The sequence below is a fragment of the Haliotis cracherodii genome, unplaced genomic scaffold (assembly GCF_022045235.1).
Source record: "Haliotis cracherodii isolate W230 unplaced genomic scaffold, xgHalCrac1.p SCAF_1, whole genome shotgun sequence".
In the NCBI taxonomy this organism is placed as follows: Eukaryota; Metazoa; Mollusca; class Gastropoda; order Lepetellida; family Haliotidae; genus Haliotis; species Haliotis cracherodii.
Window position 1 is genome coordinate 73,718,762 of NW_027266264.1, and position 23,843 is coordinate 73,742,604.

Genomic DNA, 23,843 nt, shown 5'->3' on the forward strand with positions numbered 1-23,843 from the left:
CTTAGATGTCTGCAGTCTTTCTGTAGAACTGAGATATACATGAGACAATCAAAGCTATGTTGTCCCTAGATGTCTGCAGTCTTTCAGTAGAACTGAGATATACATGAGACAATCAAAGCTATGTTGTCCTTAGATGTCTGCAGTCTTTCAGTAGAACTGAGATATACATGAGACAATCAAAGCTATGTTGTCCTTAGATGTCTGCAGTCTTTCAATAGAACTGAGATATACATGAGACAATCAAAGATGTGGTCCATAGATGTCTGCAGTCTTTCAGTAGAACTGAGATATACATGAGACAATCAAAGATGTGGTCCATAGATGTCTGCAGTCTTTCAATAGAACTGAGATATACATGAGACAATCAAAGCTATGTTGTCCCTAGATGTCTGCAGTCTTTCAATAGAACTGAGATATACATGAGACAATCAAAGATGTGGTCCCTAGATGTCTGCAGTCTTTCAGTAGAACTGAGATATACATGAGACAATCAAAGCTATGTTGTCCCTAGATGTCTGCAGTCTTTCTGTAGAACTGAGATATACATGAGACAATCAAAGCTATGTTGTCCCTAGATGTCTGCAGTCTTTCAGTAGAACTGAGATATACATGAGACAATCAAAGCTGTGTTGTCCCTAGATGTCTGCAGTCTTTCAGTAGAACTGAGATATACATGAGACAATCAAAGCTGTGTTGTCCCTAGATGTCTGCAGTCTTTCAGTAGAACTGAGATATACATGAGACAATCAAAGCTATGTTGTCCCTAGATGTCTGCAGTCTTTCAGTAGAACTGAGATATACATAAGACAATTAAAGCTATGTTGTCCCTAGATGTCTGCAGTCTTTCAGTAGAACTGAGATATACATGAGACAATCAAAGCTATGTTGTCCTTAGATGTCTGCAGTCTTTCTGTAGAACTGAGATATACATGAGACAATCAAAGCTATGTTGTCCTTAGATGTCTGCAGTCTTTCAGTAGAACTGAGATATACATGAGACAATCAAAGCTATGTTGTCCTTAGATGTCTGCAGTCTTTCAGTAGAACTGAGATATACATGAGACAATCAAAGCTATGTTGTCCTTAGATGTCTGCAGTCTTTCTGTAGAACTGAGATATACATGAGACAATCAAAGCTATGTTGTCCTTAGATGTCTGCAGTCTTTCAGTAGAACTGAGATATACATGAGACAATCAAAGCTATGTTGTCCTTAGATGTCTGCAGTCTTTCTGTAGAACTGAGATATACATGAGACAATCAAAGCTATGCTGTCCTTACATGTCTGCAGTCTTTCTGTAGAACTGAGATATACATGAGACAATCAAAGCTATGTTGTCCTTAGATGTCTGCAGTCTTTCTGTAGAACTGAGATATACATGAGACAATCAAAGCTATGTTGTCCTTAGATGTTTGCAGTCTTTCAGTAGAACTGAGATATACATGAGACAATCAAAGCTATGTTGTCCCTAGATGTCTGCAGTCTTTCAGTAGAACTGAGATATACATGAGACAATCAAAGATGTGGTCCATAGATGTCTGCAGTCTTTCAGTAGAACTGAGATATACATGAGACAATCAAAGATGTGGTCCATAGATGTCTGCAGTCTTTCTGTAGAATTGAGATATACATGAGACAATCAAAGCTGTGTTGTCCTAGATGTCTGCAGTCTTTCTGTAGAACTGAGATATACATAAGACAATCAAAGCTATGTTGTCCTTAGATGTCTGCAGTCTTTCTGTAGAATTGAGATATACATGAGACAATCAAAGATGTGGTCCATAGATGTCTGCAGTCTTTCTGTAGAATTGAGATATACATAAGACAATCAAAGCTATGTTGTCCTTAGATGTCTGCAGTCTTTCAGTAGAATTGAGATATACATAAGACAATCAAAGCTATGTTGTCCTTAGATGTATGCAGTCTTTCAATAGAATTGAGATATACATGAGACAATCAAAGGTGTGTTGTCCTTATATGTCTGCAGTCTTTCAATAGAATTGAGATATACATGAGACAATCAAAGCTATGTTGTCCTTAGATGTCTGCAGTCTTTCAGTAGAACTGAGATATACATGAGACAATCAAAGATGTGGTCCATAGATGTCTGCAGTCTTTCCACAGAAAAGCTTGGAATTCGAATCTGACATTTCATCCAAATATAACAAACAAGTGGTGTTTGTGAAAAGAGTCTGTATTACAACGGAATTATGGCCGTTATTGACGGTAGGCCGGTGCATCTCACACAGCCTCCACAGAGATCAATATCACAAGTGTCCACTCTACATGGCACCAGCATTGTACAGTGGACTTACATATACACTCCTATTGTCACAGATCAGTTAGTCACACACAGAACATGCAGTCTCTGGTCCAACCAGTGGTCAGGAGCTCACCTCTCACTAATCTTGACACTCATGCCAAAGTTGTATCAGTCTCACCATGATGTCATTGTAAACAAGGAAATAACAAGGGAACATAATCATGATATAATTATCATACCCAATCCTACTTAATCAAGATAATAGTGAAAACGATTTTCTTTTTTAAACCTTTTTTCTAATCAGTTCTTCCATCCAGAAAATAATTTCAGCATTCAATAATAGATGATTTCTGCATAACATGAAGTGCTTATCAAACTGTATCTTTCCTTACTGGACACAAGTGAGCCCCTAAATCATGTATCAGATGCTTCAACAAATTACTGATTGAGTGAGTTAGGTTCAATGCCAGTATTAACATTATTCCAAATATATCATGTTGTGTCTGCGCAGTTTGGGAAATGTCTGCAACGGGCACAGGCACATATGGGCAAACGTTGGACAAGAGCCCACACCAGCAGATCCTAAAGGATGCAACTCTGCAATGTCAATCACTGCCCCTTGACCACACGGCAAATGGGGGCAGTGGTGTAGCCTAGTGGTCCAAGTATTCGCTTGTCACGCCAAAGACCAAGATTCGAGTTCCCAGGTGGATTCAATGAGTGACGCCTATTTACGGTGCTCCCTGCTGGGATATTGCTGGAACTTTACTAAAAGTGGTGGAGAAAAACCCAACTGAATTCTGATTTAGACATAATCTACTTCATCAGTTATCTCATTATTATACAATTCAGGATATGGAAAAATGCCCATGCCAGTAAGTACAAAATAATGCCTGATAAAACCAGGCTATAAGAAACATTTAGTATAATTCCTCTTCAGGCCAATAGTATCATGAAAACATTCCCATTTCTGTTGGCTTCGTAAACCACGGACTCACAGATATCATAATTGTTGTTGTACCCTACGCCATGAATTATATACATTAATATCCAAAACACAAACTTAAACATTTTTACCATCCATTTTTGATTTCACAAAGAGCATTTAAATCATCAATATATACAGGCATCAAACCCTTCACAGATGAATTAATCTGTCTTGGAAGAGGTTATTTTGACTTGAGAACAAGTGAATCATTATGAGAGTGTTTTCTTTGAAAATTATCCCCTAATCCGACTGGCCACAAACTGATTTACAAATGGTGGGACGTCTCGCATGATATCCGTGCAGGTCAGAGCCTGGCCTGAAGTCAGTCTGACCACTTGAGTCCAACTGTCTGGTGCATGAAGCTGTAGATATCAGTTAGCTCCTCAATCTGAAAATGGCCAAGGTCAGGAGTGTCACAATGCGTCAACCCCACATACAGACACATATTACCAAGGGACCCGATGCTTTTTCGGGTCAATAAATAGAGGATATTATACGAGTGTTCATTTAGGAGATAAATATTTCGTTTTGTAAGATTTGCGTGATGTTATGCTGAATGGATGTACGGAAATTTCATTTGAACACGACGCCGTAAGGCGGAGTGTTCAAATGAAAAATTTCCGTACATCCATTCAGCATAACATCACGCAAATCTTACAAAACGAAATATTTATCGACATTGTAACATGAACGTTAATTAAATCGATATTTAGGAGGAACTAATTTACTGAGCGCATGACACAACAAAACTGTCGTTAGTAATACGTCTCCTCGTGCTCACCTTCGAAAAGATGCATGATATGGGGTGCCGCGAAACCGATCAATGGTTTCGAGGTACTCCAATAATGAGGGTCCATTTTACGAAAGGGGTGGTCACATGTTCAAGCTCATTTCTCAGAAAATAAACAAACAACAGGAAATATCACAAATTCAATTCTTTATCACAGTTCCTCATCTTACTTGTAATTTGTAGTTATGCGTAACTATGAAATACAAATAATCAAAATTAGAAAAGACGTACATACTGTTTGGCCCCTGTACAAGATAGTGTCAACTCGCCTGAAACTGAGGTGGTGACAAGAGACGTCAAACATGTGCGAAATTTCAGACATGCAGCTTAGCTGGGATTGAAAAAGTTGTTTACTGTTACAGTGGATTAACATGTGAGAGAGGCCGTGGAAATTAGCAGAAGAATTAACCTGGAAATTATTCACGGGAGCAGTGGACAGTGGCAGGATTTCTTGTATCTATGACAGGTACCAAATTACGTTCGTTAGCGAGCTGCTGCTGTCTCTGAAAAATGTTCGAATAATGTCGTTTTTGAGACGAGCTCGAGTCAATGGAATACGGCTTCAACGATTCATCGGATTTGTGGCCGGTAATTCTGCAAATCTCGCGATTCAATACCTGCGTTTGACAGTAAAGTGACGGCAGTTTGCAGTGTGAAATTCCCGGTCTTGGATAATGTTTATGCTGCGCTCAAATGGCGGCCCCTGATATGCCTGTGTATGGCAGCACGCAACCCAACAAAACTCGATTTTGAGTAAAGTTCTCCCTCAGCATTTCTGACTTCGGCATAAAAGAACCTCAGTCTCTCATTCAGTTGAAAAGCAGGAAGCTCTTCGAACGTGGGTTCAAAACCTCGGAAACCAAGCCATTCTGGAAGTGAAAAGATTGCCTTGTTCAGGGTACAAATGTGACGGTAAGTGGGAGTAATTCGTTATTATTACGGTGTCGTGTTTAAATGAAATTTCCGTATATCCATTTAGTATAACATATCTCAAATCTTACAAAACGAAATATTTAATTTATGTTAAGATTTTGGTCAATCTCGTTATATTATTGCCAATTTTTGCGATGACACATTGGTCACGCTTTACATTGCTATTATGGCAATGGTGTAAGGGAGGTAACTCTCGCTGATGTTGATAGAATCTGCGTAGGAATTTTTTTTTATTTGTTTATGTATTCTTTTATGTTTCAATGGCTTACGTCGAAATATTTTAACTCCCAGTAGATTTGGAGAGGTTCCTATCCACGATGTCCTGTACTGCTTTTGTATCAAGGGACGCGAAGCGGTGACTGGACGCTTGAACTTTGGGCTCTACGGAAACGCTGGCTGTATTTCCTAGTTCGGGGGCCATCTCAGAACGGTTTTCAGCTTCAACAGCTTTTTGTGGGTTATAATAAGAACAAAATTAGGTGGATGTATGAAAGTCATTATAGAGTTGCAATAAATGTTTTTTTACTGTGTTAAAAATTGATTTTGTTTTGTTTTTTCCTTTGGCCAAGCCCAAGAAAATTACATTATTTATGATTATGATTTTGTAATTAATGGAAAAAGGTAAATTTCATTTACCTTCAAATTCTTGTATTATCTCAGAAAATGTCTCGTCGCCCCATTCACTCAATATTTTATCGAAATCTCCGATGTGGAAGTCAGGGTAAATTTCCATCTGTTCCTCCATGTTGATGATTTCAAAAATAGTTCCATTAATTAATGTATACATACACGGTGATGAGACCCCAAAAATTCAGCGATGTTATGCTCATTCGACAACACTTTTTAACCAATCAGATCAGGGAACATACCTACATTTATGTTACAATTCATACTATTCCAGTATTTCGCGAACGTTAGTGAGTGAAATACCTGAATGTAGACATCTGATTGGCTCAGGTTTGGGGAATACCACTTCCTGGTAATTCCCATTTAATTTTTAGTGACTCCATGCTGCGACTTTAGCCACTAGTCTGAAGCCTGAGTCTATTAAAATTCTGTTTGGTCAAGTAAGCTCAGCTAATAACAGTCCATAAAATAACACTATAATCTACGGAAAAAGATGCTAAGAGCCATGTTCTGGCTAGCAGTCTCATCAGTGTTTGACAGACTGTGACAAAAGATTAAAATTTACAGACGTGATTCTGAATCAATAAAAGTTTCTGTTGAATAACATGTCACCACTTCTCGGTCAATGAATATGGTGGATGGACTTGCATTATAATAATTAAGTTTGACGAGAATGCGTGCCAGACACTCCTGACTGATAACTACCGTACTGTTCATGTTTACATGTGTCAACGATTGCGTTAATAAAACAACCTGACAACACTATATAAGCCTGATGTTACGTGTTCCCTTACTTCCTGTGAGTAGTATATAAACATGGTTGAATGAACTGACGATCAAGCAAGGCTTTCAGTTTTCGTATGGCTTGCCAATGTTTACAATGGTTTGATATCATAAACATAGAATATTACTTATTCACTACATCAAAGTTTAAAGCAGGAGAAATACAGGCAGAATTATTACTTTTGCATGCGTGTAGCCTTCTAAATAATAGTAAATATACAAAGTATTTCCCTACTCTGAATGCACAAAATCAGTAGGCCACACATACTTGAGGAATGCTGCCTATTGCTGTGTGATTGGGGCATTTACTTACAACTTTAGCTGTTGGTTTACCAAAGCCGTGTCCTGACTTGGTATCAATCCTGCCCATCAGCGGGTTGACCTGGGACAAAGGGAAGACAACTCACTTAAAACAATCCATTTACTGCATCTCACATAAAAAAGTTTCAAATAAACCTGATGATACAACACAATGTTACAATCTGCAGATACGTCACAGCTCAAGATGTTAAAAGAAGGTACTTGTTGGTACCCTGTGTGGCACTCAGCATAAAGGGGCCAAAACTAGGACTGGTCAGTATATGGTGTCTGAGTGGGGAATTCATGTTAAACTGCGGCATGATATCTCAGTGGGCTAGCACAATTTAACCAGCATTAGTCCGGACTGGTGCACGCATGTACACATGCAATATAAGTGCAGAAATCCCATTTCATTTCACCTTACAACACAAGTGACATATACTCATTGTGTTTGTTTCTTGTTCCACGCCACACAATATTTCAGCTATATGACAGATGTCTGGAAATAACCAAGTCTGGACAAGACAACATAGTGATTCATATCATGCGTATCGAACCATGCAAATGGGATACCATGACATGCATCAACCAAGTCAGGGAACCTGTCCACCCGATCAGGTTAGTTGCCTCTTACGACAAGCATGGGTTGCTGAAGACTTATTCTAACCTGTATCTTCACAGGTCTATACTGACTGAGGTACACAGAAGTACAGCAGAACTCTGCTGACACCTGGTGTTCAATTAAAGATAAATCATAGTGAGTGAGTGAGTGAGTTTGGTTTTATGCCGCTTTTAGCAATATTCCAGCAATATCACGGCGGGGGACACAGGAAATTGGCTTCCCACATTGTACCCATGTCGGGATACGAACCCGTGTCTTCGGCGTGACGAGCGAACGCTTTAACCCCTAGGCTACCTGATCGCCCCTAAAGTTAATTATTATACAGGCACTGTATCTACAAAACCCATCAGGGACCCTGGATAGAATAGATCTATTGCTTGTCACAACAGACAAGGTAAAGTGCATGTCAACAGTGTGGGCCTTGCTCATAATATGATTCACCAATCTCATTAACATCAGATCTTAGTTCTTGCTATAGATCTGAGGACAAAGATCTGAGGACATCCCATTACGGGTCACGTCAGAACGACCTTTCGTACAACCAATGAAAGCGTCGCTAATAAGAACATGAAAGTGTCAGTCGGAATGTGTTTTCTAATCATGCAACGTTAACATTGGGTATTCTGAACAACAGTTACGGCCCGTAGGACTGATTCCGTCAAAATTATCGTCGATGTCTCGCTTCCGTGGAATGAACATTTGAAAGGTGGAGGCCTTGCACAGTACGTGGGAAGCACGGCCATACAATCTCAACAATATATTAGACATTCTGGAATGTTTTCAAAATTTTAATTGAGAACTGTGTCAACATATTTTTCAAGCGTAGTTTTGAAATGGAAGTCGCCAGGTTGAAACGAGTGCCGTAAAGCTCAAGGAAGCTGCTCTCTAATTGGCTGATGTCGACTTCTTGTTATTCATTTCTGTGGTCGGTCAAAGTTCGCGAAAGTTCGTTCTGACGTGACCCGTAATGGGATCTGATTTGAATGAGATTGGTGATACACTGGATTGTCTGGCCCTGATTTGATTATTTACAGGCTGCTGTGATGTAGGTGGAACGTTGCTGCCCGGTCCAGGGGCTTCTTGCATGTCACAGTTATTAAATACCTGTGAATCACTGTCCTTGAATGTGTATTGGATTTGTGCCAGGAATTTGAGCGAGTGAAGGGGGACAACTCTGTCATCGTGGTCGCCAGTCAGCAGCAGCAAAGCTGGGTACTGGTCCTTCTGTTCCCTGATGTTGTGTAGCGGGGAGTACCTGTAACAACATCACACTGTACCCAAACCTGGAGTGAGTGAGTGAGTGCGTGCGTGCGTGCGTGCGTGCGTGCGTGAGTGAGTGAGTGAGTGAGTGAGTGAGTGAGTGAGTGAGTGAGTGAGTGAGTGAGTGAGTGAGTGAGTGAGTGAGTGAGTGAGTGCGTGCGTGCGTGCGTGCGTGCGTGCGTGAGTGAGTGAGTGAGTGAGTGAGTGAGTGAGTGAGTGAGTGCGTGCGTGCGTGCGTGCGTGCGTGCGTGAGTGAGTGAGTGAGTGAGTGAGTGAGTGAGTGAGTGAGTGAGTGAGTGAGTGAGTGAGAAGTATGTGAAGAAACAACAAATCAGAAACGAAATCTGGAGTGAGTGAGTGGGTGGGTGGGGAGTACTCAAAACGACAGCAACGAAAACCTGGAGTGAGTGGGTGGGAGGGAAGTACGCAAAACAACAACACAGTAACGAATGAGTATGTGAAACAACAGCAACACTGTACCCAAACCTGGATGTGAGTGAGTGAGTGAGTGAGTGAGTGAGTGAGTGAGTGAGTGAGTGAGTGAGTGAGTGCGTGAGTGAGTGAGTGAGTGAGTGAGTGAGTGAGTGAGTGAGTGAGTGAGTGAGTGGGATGTATGTGAAACAACGCCAACACTTAATGAAACCTGGAGTGAGTGAGTGAGTGGTCGGGGAGTACCCTACAATCACTGACATGTACAGATCACACTTAATGTCACTTCCTTTCATCCTACATTTGGTCAGGCAATGGTCATGGTGAAACTGTATTATTAGTGGTTCATATTGGAAGAGGGGACATTACTAACAAAGTGGAGCTATCCTCATTGTGCGCAGATCTTAATGTGGGCCCGCCTTCCACCGTCAATAGAGCAAGCAGATACAGCTCCCTTCACAAACTTGAGGATTCTGGACTCACTTGATTAGAACCTTGAAGTCGTCGGTGCTGTCTGAAGAGCCATAGTCTGTAGTCCATGCATGGCCGATTGTGAACTTGTGGAATCGCAGCATGTCTAGTACTCTGAGGCAAACAATACGAAGATGAGCAGGTAAAGACAAGGACAATGATTGTGAACCTACTACAACCAATCCCGGATTGTGTTGAGTTTAAAAAGAACACCACTCTTAAGTTTGTAAAGCATGTTATTCTTTAAGTACTGGATGTTTGGAACATTATAAAAATCAAACATTGGATAAATTGTAAAAAAAACATTACAAAATGCAAGCATATAATCCACCTACATTCGTATTTTATGTCACTCAAATTAAATGTTTAATGTTCTGTCACCGATGTACTCCCCAAGCTCATTTGTTCATAGATTACTCTCTTTATTGCTTGACAGCTTATTCCATTCCTTTATCTTGTAATATACTACTCAACATTTGATAGGGGTATTGTTAGTGTCTAGCTGGAGGGGATAGATCTGACTGGTTGTTTGGAGAAGTTGTCATACGAATAGGGTGTGATTTGGGATGGACCTGACACATGCTTAGCTTCATTTCAAGCAATAATAAACCAAAGTGAACATTTATATATGTCGTCGTCACCCAACTTTCACAGCCCATACTGAGTAATATATTATGTTCTAGGAGTTTGTGGCCTGGAAATTTTATAAATATATACTTTGAAATAATAACAGGGCAACCAACCGTCTTTGCATTGAGTTAGCAGTGTGATAACAGAGAGCAGCAAGATTTTTCACAAACAGAACGGGTAAACAAAATTCCACGCCATTCAAAACAAGTAGCCATGATGTTCTGTAGACCAACAGAATTTGTCTTGAATGTTTTCAACATTAGATCCACAAGTAGTTCAGTTCAACCAAATGACAGCAAATAGACAGGTTCCACTGTTTGAAGAGTCCAACATCTAGAGGGCCCGGTCACTACATCAGTTAAATTCACCTAAAAGTGACATACCAAACTCATAAGCATGAGTGAGTGAGTGAGTTGGGTTTAACAGCATTCCAGTTATATAGCAGCGTGTCAGCTTAATGTTGGAGGAAAGCCCGAAATGATACAGGTCTCGGACGTTTACCACTTCGATGAAACCCACGAGCACTGGTATGGTGCTGACAAACCTAGAAACATAATTAGCGCGAACCAGGATTCGAACCCACAATCATAGGTTTCTGGCATGCCCAAGGGATGCAACTCTGCACAGCGAATCGCGGCGCCTTAGACAACTGGGCCACCCATGCCCCCTCATAAGCATGAATCACACTTCCAGAAATATATTTTAACCATTGAGTATTTACAAATTTTCATTTATATTGGGTATTGATAGTTGTCTTTGGGTATTCAGTATATTTTGTCTCCCTTTTGTCTATCTCTTGTCAGAGATGCCTGCCCAATAAGGAGGAATGGCTTTGTTTCGTAGGCTTTGATGTATTCAAATGTAATGGGGCAAAATCATTACCTGTAGCTCTTACTTCAAAACATTACCCTTTGAACCTTAGACCCATCCCTTAATAGAGCCCGGCTCACAATAAAAGACATACAGTATTTAGGCAAAAAACCTATACTTTGACATTAGTACTACTGACCCCACTTGAGCCACCGCACAGCCGAAGAGATCAGGTCTCTGGTTGATACAAGCACCCACCAGCAGGCCGCCATTAGAACCCCCGTTGATTGTGATCCTGGGACATGAAAACACAACATGTATCAAGTATGTCACAACTCCTTGACATCTAAATGTCTGACTGGCCACCTCCCATCGTGTACAATCGCATACAAGTTGGTTATCTGCCTATGGGAGACCACCATAACATAACAAAGTATGCTAAGATATCGCTAACTCTCCACATCTGAATAATGGTGCCTGTTCACATTTGAAAACCACATCGAGGTCTAATTTTCATGCTTCACTGAAAATAAATGTTTGTAACATTGGGATTGTAATGATGAATTTCAAGGTTCATCAACATATAATTTTTTAATCTGAAGTTTACACGATATACAGCTTTTCCATTGGACAAGAGGTCGGTCACATTACCACGAAATTGACGTTCATAAGTGTATGATCGACACAATTTGACGTTCATACGTTTTTCACGAGATCTTGTTCTTGAATTGACATAAACACTGACGGACTAGCTACTTCCACATTCCTGGGGAAACCCCTGGGAATTCCCTAGCACGAAAACATACATAAGCGTTCTTTCTGATCATATAGAACCTTTATTCTTGGTCTCAGCGTTTCAGTATACATTGAGAAATGTCAGAGAGCGTGACTGCATGATTGTTCACGAATATCCTCGCTGTGGCCTATCCTAATGAACAAACGAAGAAATGCACATCTAAACTATCGTAGTATCGACTCAATCCGTGTCTAGGCTGACATTGACCATCTCCAGCAATCTAAGAATGTACCTTACTGTCTGTTTGACGCATCTTTATTCATCTTTCAATGATCGGCCAGTTGATCAATGATGACTAACACATGTAACCGCCACATGTTCATTGAGAACTTCGGAAATCTCTCCCGTAACGTTTATCGTGTCGGACATTTTGACGTCTTGTACTTGATGTAAATGTATTACGACGTGCTGTAATTGTGACTGACTTAATGAGGTAGTTCTTTACAGACCTTTCTCATCTAATGAGGATATGATTTGAACACATGTGCTGCGTAAGATGTTTCTGAAGAGCAAGTTGTGCATCCATTCGCCCATGTCACCTCTCTTTTTAAGGAACTATTTTACTCCGCGATATAGCTGGTTGTTGTATGGCTGTCAGTGTAAACATGAAGTCACATGTACTAAATAAAATTGTGTTTAGATCTTGGCCTACATCATTTGAGGTTAGAAATTGTGATAAAATTATAAGAATTGACTTTCACTTTGTGTGAGTTCATTGGAGTATGAACATTCATAGAGTGAGGGCCAAACATTGTATGAACATTGTTGCAAGCTCTGACATTCATACAGTTTGGCCCTCACTCTATGAAGGTTCATACTCCAATGAACACACACAAAGTGAAGGTCAGTTCTTAAATACCTTATATCTAAGGAGTATACAAGATCTTTTTGTGAGCGAGATGACACTTAACTTACGAAACAGTTCTGTTATTGAGTTCAATGTGTCCATGAGGAATATTGCAGTTATATTGCAGTTTTATCCCAGTCTGACAGAGGGAGACACAAAGGACTGGCTTCACACACTGTACCATTTCGAGAATAAAACCTAGACCTCCACTTTAACCATTACGCTATCGCGGCCAGTGTCCAACTTCCTGTTGACCATCTCCATAGTGTAGTGGATGGAGTGTCCATCCGGGGAGTGGAGGCTGTATGTTTGATCCCCAACAGCATCATCCGGAAAGATGTTAAAAAATGGCACTAGTGGTTTGTCTGCCTGGCACTTGGCATTAAGGAGACAAAACAAGGATTGGTCGGTTAACCTGTTGCATGGTATTTCTGTGAGCACTCACACACACATACATGCATGTTGCTATGCAAGTGCAATAAATCTTGAACAAAACGTTAAACCAAATTTCACCTCACTTCATGGTGGCCAAATATACTGAATTTCTGAGTGTGGGAGGCTGAAGGACGGACCTTGATGCAGATGCGTCACGACTGAAATCCCAAGCACCTTTGTGAATATGCTTTCAGACACAGTTCTAATGTTACTAATATTGCAGAAGTCGGCTCAAATGCATGTTCTTTAGTAAACGGTACAACTGTATAGCAAATGATAATTTTCAAAGTACTGTTTTCCATATGACTACACACCAGTATTCTAACAGGCTAGTGGAAATGTGGCTAATGCTACTGAACTTTGATTTTTCTACTTGTCCAGGGTGCTCCATCTTCCCGAGGCAAGAGAGTTAACTGACTTTAAAAGTCCAGTTTCCACCATTGCCGAACTAGGCTGGAATTACTGGGCTCGATCATAGCGCCACTAGTGGCTATCACCAGTTATGTACCTTCTGAGCCTCTCCTATGGACCAATCACATTCCACCTCTCGCATCACTTGCGTTTGTTGCACACAAAATGGTAGCGCCCAGTCAGGACGATCTGATCGATAATCAACATCTATATTGTGATAAAACGGGTCTTACATCGCGAAATGCATCAAATCAGGTGAGCACCTTGATTAAAAACATGAAAAGATTTGGAAAATATCTACTGACAACGAGTTGGCGGTGCACATGCTTTGCAAATCCTGCAATCGACCGAAATATGCATGACAGTTTACGAACCGGATTTAGATTTCGGTGCGTGATTTTGATTGGACTATGCATAGACTCGTTAGTCCAGCCCAAATATAACTCCATAATACCAGCCTAGTTCGGCAAGGGTGGAAACTGGACTTTTATAGTCAGTTAACTCTCTTTCCTCGAAAGGATGGGGTGCTGTTGTACAAAGCGATCTTAGCGGTAAGGTGATCGTAACTCCCATGCCTGACTGACTTATGACAGTCGTAGTGTTTTTGCTAGGAGATGCTGTCATGCAAATAGTATTTAATATCACCATGAAACATTTTCAGCATCATTTTAAGTCACATTCCATAATTTGTTGTTATCCGAGTTTTGTAACAGTATGAAATATATCAGTATGTCTTCCAAAACTAGAGCACATATTTAACAGTTATGATAAGGAAATATAATATACCTATGAGAAAATAAATCTACAAGTGAGTAGGTCCTATTCCACGTCTCACCTTTTAGCCGACGTCCATTTATTCTCTATGAGATATTGGGCAGCGGACTGGAAGTCGTCAAACACATTCTGCTTGTTGGCACAGTTGCCTGCCTTGTGCCAAGACTCTCCGTATTCACTGAAAATACACACTGAATAGTACAACAATGTCAGTAACCACAAGGGAAGGTAAAAAACAAATAATCTGCTGTCTTAAGCCACAGTGGGCAATAGTCCAGCCATATCACAGGGAACTGTAACTGATTGAGTGTGGGTCAGACAAACCTGTGATTGATGTCTTCCACAACGTCATCAGGTATGATGACACACAATGATCACCCAACTTAACTTGGTTGCCACATACCACAAGCAATCAAATGCTGAGAACCCGATTCCCCATCTGTCTGGATTACATGGCTTGAAGCCACCTGTTCATTTCCTGTACAATGTGTTGCCACAGTTTCCCCAACCTTCTGCATCTTTGACACATGTCAGTACAGTATTTCAATGAACACCTGACAGGATTACTAACCCTCCGCCGCGGATGTTAGCGATGGCGTAGACTCCACCCAGATGCTGCAGGAAGACAAGTCGGGACGGAGAGAAGGATGGAGTGATGGAGATGTTGAATCCTCCATAGCCATACAACATCACCGGGTGGCTTCCGTCATGGACCAAGCCCTGCAACAGGAAGAAATAGATGCTGTAGCAACCAAACACTTTAGTCCGGCATGCGCGCACCTGAGTGCATACGTTAGGTTTGACACGCTTTGCACACTATTCTAGCTATATGACATCACGTCATTGATGTGGGAGAAAAGCCGGAAATGATACAGGTATAGACATTTAGCACTTTCGTGAAAACCCATGAGCACGGGTATGGAACTGACACAAATGGAAGAGCATGGCCCTGCCAGACCAAGGGTCATTATCAGGGAAACTCTGGGATTCAGTCAGCAGAGACTGGCATGGTTAATTATCGTTTGAATCAAGGATGACATTCAAGGGTCCCTAAGATTTAGAGAATCATCAGATATAAATACTACATTCAAATTCCAAGGGTCCCTGAATCCTGCTTAAGTTCCAGGGAAAGGAACTGGGAGCACCCTGGCACTGCTAGTCCAAGCACATGGCATCGGTGCAACCTGCACTGTTATCAATAACACAAGGGAGGTGGTTTGGTACCTCGAGTGTTATTCAGCCTTCAAAACTCGTTTTTTAAGACTACTTTAGAAAATGAGTGAAAATATTTTAGTAGTGCTCAGGCTTACATGTTTGTCAGTTTTATTCAGTTCTAATTTGTAGCAAAATTGGTTTAAAATTATAGGTCTCAAATAGTACTAGTCAATGAGGACTTCCATCGTTGGATTTTTACTTGTCCACAGCACAATTTAGTTGTCTTGGACTAGCATCACAGCGTGAATTTCAAAGATTGGTAATTAGTTTAAGATCACCACTTCAAAAACAATAAACATTCAAGAGAATGTTCGGCAAGCTTTGCATATTTCATAATTTACAGATTTCTTGTTAATAGTTTGGTCAGTAAGTGGGAGAAAAATGAAAAATGAAAAAATCATATAATATTTGAATTTTTCTTCAAAAAGTTACTAAAATATGCTGCCTTGTGTGCAGTGTTATTTAAGTCTGATTTTTGGAAACTATCTAGCAGTTTCACATATTGCATATTTTTTGCATTCACTTTTTAGCTTGCATAAAACAAAAAAAGCATCTGTGTTTTTGAAGCTCATATTTCCCCCACTTTGATAGGGTGGGAAGAAGACATAAACTCTATAAACAGTGCCAGGTGACATTACCTTTCTGTGAACAATGAACATTGGGATCTTTGTTCCATCTTTACTGGGAAAGAAAACTTGTTCTGTCTCAAACTGGCTGGTGTCAAAATCCTTGACTTTAATTTCACGGAAAGTCTGAAAAAGAGACATCTCTGCATTATGAACACTCCTGCATGACATACTGCACTCTTGGTGTTGATTTCTTATCATGTGCGTAGGTGGCAGAGCCTTGACGCCATGTACTTGTAGATCCTACAACAGCATTATGCTTTGTAATCAAATGATGTGAGACAGACTTACCTTGGGGGTGTACGTGTCTGTCGTCATGTCACACCTGTAGATGATGTCATACAGACTTACCTTGGGGGTGTACGTGTCTGTCGTCATGTCACACCTGTAGATGATGTCAGACAGACTTACCTTGGGGGTGTACGTGTCTGTCGTCATGTCACACCTGTCGATGATGTCAGACAGACTTACCTTGGGGGTGTACGTGTCTGTCGTCATGTCACACCTGTCGATGATGTCAGACAGACTTACCTTGGGGGTGTACGTGTCTGTCGTCATGTTACACCTGTCGATGATGTCAGACAGACTTACCTTGGGGGTGTACGTGTCTGTCGTCATGTCACACCTGTAGATGATGTCAGACGGACTTACCTTGGGGGTGTACGTGTCTGTCGTCATGTCACACCTGTAGATAATGTCAGACAGACTTACCTTGGGGGTGTACGTGTCTGTCGTCATGTCACACCTGTAGATGATGTCAGACAGACTTACCTTGGGGGTGTACGTGTCTGTCGTCATGTCACACCTGTAGATGATGTCAGACAGACTTACCTTGGGGGTGTACGTGTCTGTCGTCATGTCACACCTGTAGATGATGCCAGGAGTCAGAAATGATGTGAACTGGTAGAAAATCTGAAACACATAAATACGTCTTCAGTAATGTCTCTACGTAGTTCCACCAGTGACAATGGGGCCATCATGTCCATTAATGATAAAAGGAATCAGTAGATACTCTCCCTCGAAAGGTAATATTACAACTAACATCTACCAACAGAAAACAAATACATTTGTAATTTACTCAAGTAATCATGGTGGTAACTCAGTCCATAGCTTCACAATTCAGTTTGGAAAGAGTACAGTGGGAAGACAGTTGGTGATGTTTTAACTGATGTATTAAAATACACTTTCAGGTGATTCCCCAAAAGCATTTTAAATCGTCTTTGGCCAAACCACTTCTGTTTCTTGTGTGGATGTTCCTGGCATTACATGCCAAGATGCAGGACACATCAAAGAAATGTGTTCATTTGAGGTATTTTTTTCTAAAAATGTCAAACAAATTTATTTTTTATTCTAAATTCTGCCACTTACCTGGTATGCAAATATTCAGGTAGTCTCATCAGTTAAACAAGAAAGAGTGAGGGGAAATGAGGTTCAACACTGCATCCAAGATTACTGCACTATCATAACGAGGTGCATGCCTATATAGCGACATCTGGTGTGTGCCTGCTTGTATTAGTCTGAAGCCCTGCCAGGTTTTTATAGTGCTTTCCCACTTAGATACAATGTCACAGTTTAACATGAATACCCAACTCGGACACAGTATACTGACTCCCAGACGACCAGTCCTTGTTTTAAGCCCTTAATGCCGAGCACCAGGCAGGAGAACAACAAACTCCATCTTACAACATTTTGGGGTATGACGCGGTCTGGGATCGAACCACCGACCTACCACACTCTGGGCAGATGTTCTCTTCACTTGAACACGGAGGCTGTCTAAACTAGAAAAATGGATCTGATTTAAGTGACTCAGAAGGTAAATGCCTGTCTGCCAAGTGCTTCACCTCGTCATACTTCTTCTTCCCTGAGTACCCGACGACTGACCCGACCTCCAGGGGCAGCTGCGACATCCTTGACCCTGAACTCAGGCCATGCACGTACAGCTCGTTCTGAAAGTAGAATAAACAAGCACCATGAGTCTCCACACAACACAGGCACTATGAGTCTCCACACAACACAGGCATCACGGGTCTCCACACAACACAGGAACCATGAGTCTCCACACAACACAGGCATCACGGGTCTCCACACAACACAGGAACCATGAGTCTCCACACAACACAGGCACTACGAGTCTCCACACAACACAGGCACTACGAGTCTCCACACAACACAGGCACTACAAGTCTCCACACAACACAGGCACCACGAGTCTCCACACAACAAAGGCACCATGAGTCTCCACACAACACAGGCACCACGGGTCTCCACACAACACAGGCACTACGAGTCTCCACACAACACAGGCACCACGGGTCTCCACACAGCACAGGCACTTCGGGTCTCCACACAACACAGGCACCACGGGTCTCCACACAACACAGGCACCACGGGTCTCCAGACAACACAGGCACCTCGGGTCTCCACACAACACAGGCACCACGGGTCTCCACACAACACAGGCACCTCGGGTCTCCACACAACACAGGCACCACGGGTCTCCACACAACACAGGCACCACGGGTCTCCACACAACACAGGCACCTCGGGTCTCCACACAACACAGGCACCACGGGTCTCCACACAACACAGGCACTACGAGTCTCCACACAACACAGGCACCACGGGTCTCCACACAACACAGGCACCTCGGGTCTCCACACAACACAGGCACCACAGGTCTCCACACAACACAGACACCACGGGTCTCCACACAACACAGGCACCTCGGGTCTCCACACAACACAAACTACTACCCTCCTTTAGAATCTGGTACGGGATGATATTAAGCACTCAAAACAGATAGCAGGAACTTACCAAGATTGTTTTTCAATTTTAGCTGCCGTACGATTGCCGTTGCGCTACGATCACCTTGTGGAATGGGACCCTGCACCACAACGTTTACAGTCACATCACAATGCCCTGTTACATAATTTGTTGAATTTTGAATACAGCTGTATGTTTATTAAACGGGTGATCTCTTCACAAGAGAGGAATAATAATGTATAGCATGCTTATATATGCATTATAACTTTGGTCTTTGTAACATGAGTGGTCTTCTACTGTATATAGTTTGTGTTGTTTCTTGACCTTAAAGTTTTGGTGTCCACACAAATGTAATTATTTAACAGGGAGTGGTATTTACAAAAGCCACTTAAGCCTGTTTACTAATCCTTTTCAAGTTAAGTTGAATACACTATGTCTAAAGTCTACTGTGAATCTCCAAACAACACATACACACACCATGTACGATCAACTCTCCAGATCTGCTGATCTAAAAACTGAACTGAATTCCTATAAAGCTTAAAAGCTAAAATGTGTTCCGGCTAAAGTTGATGTGTACAAAACTGCACACTTTATATCTGGAAAGTTTTGTGCCAAAGATCAAAGTTTTGCACATGTTATTTTTAATACCGTATTCGACGTAATATGCGCCCTGCTCTGATAAGCGCTCACGGCGATATTTGCTAATATATTGGCTAGTGAACAATCCCAATTAGCTTCAGCTTGATCAATGTACACAAGACTTATTTATTCGCGTATAATACGCACTCAAGTGTTATATGCCCCCTTAATAATGGGCAATTAAATTCTGGAAAATTATATCTGTAGTATATAAACATTTCAGGCTGTCAGCATAAACCATAAAATTTATCTTTCAACTCTTCACTTTTTACCAAAATAATATTCTAATAAGCGCCCCCTATTTCTTATTTTGAAACCACCCTTGGCGCTTATTATGTCGAATACGGTAAAGACGAGGTGGTGTGATGAAATGGTAACTCAGTGTCCGTCCATGATTTCTAAACAATAGAAGCATGTGTTGTTGTAGTTGACAAGGAGCCTGTCTATTCTGTTAGATAAACATGCTGGAGGATGTCTGGACCACTCCTCAGTGTTATGTAAGCAACATGACGAGAGATGGCAGGTTAGTGAACTTTCCTCATTAGGCTATTGACACTGAGTGATAATGTGTAATTTAGGCCACACAGAATTAAGGGAATATTTATTATTCATGCACTGGCTGGTTTGCCAAAGTGTGGCAGAAAGTAAAAGAACATGCTGTCTGACGTTTTTTGTTAGTTGTTGGTCTTACATAACTGTGTCATGAAACTATTGCAAGTGTGTGTCACTCACTATGCAGTGCTCCCTTGCTCTAGAACTTCCAGACTTACAGTATCTGATACAGTGGCAGTAGGGTACACATATCTATTGTGGGTTTGGAATTCATATTATTCCTGTTTTTGTATTGATATGATTTCTATTTCCGTATATTGATATAATTTCATTTTTATTCTTGGCTGCTCTGCTTATATACGTTCGAGTAGAGTTAGTTAAATGTAATTAGTTATGAGCCGCCATGATATAGCTGGAATAACACTGATTGCTGGGAAAACAACAAACAAAAGCATATGCCATACATGATAGATCTCACCTTGACATCTTTGAGGTAGCAGAGGATGAGCTTGTCCTTGTTGACGCAGGCAGCCCACTCAAGCACTGACTTCTCATCCTCGTCCACTAGAGTTTGCCAGTTACTCTGAAACATCATCATTCAATCTGTATCCTGTACATGACAACAAACAAACAAGGGGTCTCTCAACCATATCAAGGGTAAATAAAAATAATAACATTATAATAACAACAACAATAATAATAATGCAAACAAATATGGCATGTATCATGTTTATGATAATAAATGCATATCAGTGTCATAACTCGACCCTAAAGCATAATAATGAAGCCATGCTATATATATGCATGGGCGGAAACAGAGGGGGGGTGCGGGGGTGCGGGGGTGCACACACCCCTTTTTATTTCAAAAAAAGTCTTTATTTCTGTATAAATTACCACCAAAGACAATAAATCGATCTTAATTGTGCACCCCCCCTTTTCAAAAAGCTGTATCCGCCCATGTATAGGATATATGCATGAACACAAAATGCCATTTAGAAAGTGGTCAAATGTAACAAATGTTACATTTGAGATAACACTTTCTTAGTAAAGTACAGATTCTCATACGTCTTTGGGTTGAGTCACGTCTGGGATTCGAACCCAAACTTGCCAGAGTGAGGCACCTAATCACCAGCACACACAGTCAGCGATCTAACCCAGTTGTCGGACTTTCATTTTGGGGGGAGCCTCGGTGGCTCAACCCCTAAAAGTACGAGAATCTGTACTTTACTAAGAGTGAGTGAGTGAGTGAGTGAGTGAGTGAGTGAGTGAGTGAGTTGGGTTTAACGCGACTTTTAACAGTATTCCAGTTATATCGTGGTGTGTCAGCTTAATGTGGGAGGAAAGCCCAAAGTGATGCAGGTCTCGGACGTTTACCACTTCAGTGAAACCCACGAGCACGGGTATTGTGCTGACAAACCTAGAAACATAATTAGTGCAAACCGGGATTCGAACCCACAATCATAGGTTTCTGGTGAGCCCAAGGGACGCAACTCTGCACAGCGAATCGCGGTGCCTTAGACGACTGGGCCACCCATGCCCCCACTTTAATAAGAAAGTGTTATTCCAAATATAATATTTGTTACATGATATATGCATATACATCAATGTTTTTTTTAAAGTTGAGGAACTTCTTATGACAATTTACATCAGTTTTTGGACCACTGTTAAAAGTGAGGTTGGCAATGTCCGGCAACGTAGCTCTAAATCATACACACAGTGTGTTTAGTGACAAATGTTGCCATTGTTAGTTATTCAGATATTGAATGTTTGGAACAATTTCTTTTTCTGAAGCCTTTCAGGTGAATGCTGAAATCTAGAGGAGCGTAGCTTTGAAACCTTCAAGTGCAGACTGTTTATCATACACATTTTGTCCACTCAATCCTCATTTTAGCCACCCCTTCATAAAAGGCAGCCCTCTGGAAGGTCACATGATGAATAGATAAACTTATCTAATGACGAAGCACAAAGAGTAAGTCCATGAGGGAGTAGGGCTTTATGCTTCTTTCATCCCTATCCCAGCATTGTTATGGCAGGAGACACCAGAGTGAGTGAGTGAGTGAGTTTGGTTTAACGCCCTTTTTAACAGTATTCAAGTTATATCTCGGCGTGTCAGCTTAATGTGGGTGGAAAGCCCAAAGTAATGCAGGTCTCAGACGTTTACCACCTCGGTGAAACCCACGAGCACGGGTATGGTGCTGACAAACCTAGAAACATAATCGGGGCGAACCGGGATTCGAACCCACAATCATAGGTTTCTGGTGGCCCAAGGGACGCAACTCTGCACAGCGAATAGCGGCGCCTTAGACGACTGGGCCACCCGTGCCCCCTGAAAACACCAGAAGCTGTCTTTGTACATTGTAGCCATGTGGGGTAACAAAGTGGAATCTTCAGTGTAACAAGCCAATGTTTTGATGACATGGCTATATTTGTTGATGGTGTGAGAGTTGGTGTGTAGAGAGACACCTGGGTGTACCTGATCAGGATCAGCGAAGTCGATGTTGATGAGTTTGTATCTTGATGCATTCAGGTTGGTCTTGAAGGTGAACTTGCTGCCATCATTTGTGATATACTGAAACAGACAGTGTACAAACGGTCACTATACTGGCAGGCCTAAACCAGAGAGTATCAGAGTTTAGTCAGTATTGTTTTGTCACTGGGTACAGGGGATTAGTTGTGTACTGTAAGGGTGTCTGTGTTGTACTGTAAGGGTGTAAGGGTGTCAGTGTTGTACTGTAAGGGTGTCCGTGTTGCACTGTAAGGGTGTCCGTGTTGTACTGTAAGGGTGTCTGTGTTGTACTGTAAGGGTGTCAGTGTTGTACTGTAAGGGTGTCCGTGTTGCACTGTAAGGGTGTCCGTGTTGTACTGTAAGGGTGTCTGTGTTGTACTGTAAGGGTGTCAGTGTTGTACTGTAAGGGTGTCAGTGTTGTACTGTAAGGGTGTCAGTGTTGTACTGTAATGGTGTCCATGTTGTACTGTAAGGGTGTCTGTGTTGTACTGTAAGGGTGTCAGTGTTGTACTGTAAGGGTGTCCGTGTTGTACTGTAAGGGTGTCCGTGTTGTACTGTAAGGGTGTCCGTGTTGTACTGTAAGGGTGTCAGTGTTGTACTGTAAGGGTGTCAGTGTTGTACTGTAAGGGGATCAGTGAGTATATTTTAATGATAGCAGTATGTCTTAATAGAGGAGAGGGAGAGGGAGGGGGAGAGGGAAGAGGAGAGGGAGGGGGAGAGGGAGGGGGAGAGGGAAGAGGAGAGGGAGGGGGAGAGGGAAGAGGAGAGGGAAGAGGAGAGGGAGGGGGAGAGGGAGGGGGAGAGGGAAGAGGAGAGGGAGGGGGAGAGGGAAGAGGAGAGGGAGGGGGAGAGGGAGGGGGAGAGGGAGGGGGAGAGGGAAGAGGAGAGGGAGGGGGAGAGGGAAGAGGAGAGGGAGGGGGAGAGGGAGGGGGAGAGGGAGGGGGAGAGGGAAGAGGAGAGGGAGGGGGAGAGGGAGGGGGAGAGGGAAGAGGAGAGGGAGGGGGAGAGGGAGGGGGAGAGGGAGGGGGAGAGGGAAGGGGAGAGGGAAGAGGAGAGGGAGGGGGAGAGGGAAGAGGAGAGGGAAGAGGAGAGGGAGGGGGAGAGGGAGGGGGAGAGGGAAGAGGAGAGGGAGGGGGAGAGGGAAGAGGAGAGGGAGGGGGAGAGGGAGGGGGAGAGGGAGGGGGAGAGGGAAGAGGAGAGGGAGGGGGAGAGGGAAGAGGAGAGGGAGGGGGAGAGGGAGGGGGAGAGGGAAGAGGAGAGGGAGGGGGAGAGGGAGGGGGAGAGGGAAGAGGAGAGGGAGGGGGAGAGGGAAGAGGAGAGGGAGGGGGAGAGGGAGGGGGAGAGGGAGGGGGAGAGGGAAGAGGAGAGGGAGGG

The 23,843-nt window shown here is 42.3% G+C and overlaps 1 protein-coding gene across 1 annotated transcript in view; it reads right to left on the minus strand.

The window, feature by feature from the left end:
• Positions 1-2,215: 2,215 nt before the first annotated feature.
• The window catches only part of LOC139471818 (prolyl endopeptidase-like), a 32,208-nt gene continuing 10,580 nt past the window's right edge, over positions 2,216-23,843 (minus strand). Inside the window, 12 exon segments of the mRNA XM_071254351.1 lie at positions 2,216-3,638; positions 6,697-6,765; positions 8,410-8,560; positions 9,478-9,579; positions 11,105-11,200; positions 14,230-14,346; positions 14,740-14,888; positions 16,022-16,135; positions 16,841-16,921; positions 17,851-17,955; positions 20,442-20,546; positions 22,437-22,532. Coding sequence (XP_071110452.1) covers positions 3,573-3,638; positions 6,697-6,765; positions 8,410-8,560; positions 9,478-9,579; positions 11,105-11,200; positions 14,230-14,346; positions 14,740-14,888; positions 16,022-16,135; positions 16,841-16,921; positions 17,851-17,955; positions 20,442-20,546; positions 22,437-22,532 — 1,251 coding nt within the window. The 3' untranslated portion in view covers positions 2,216-3,572.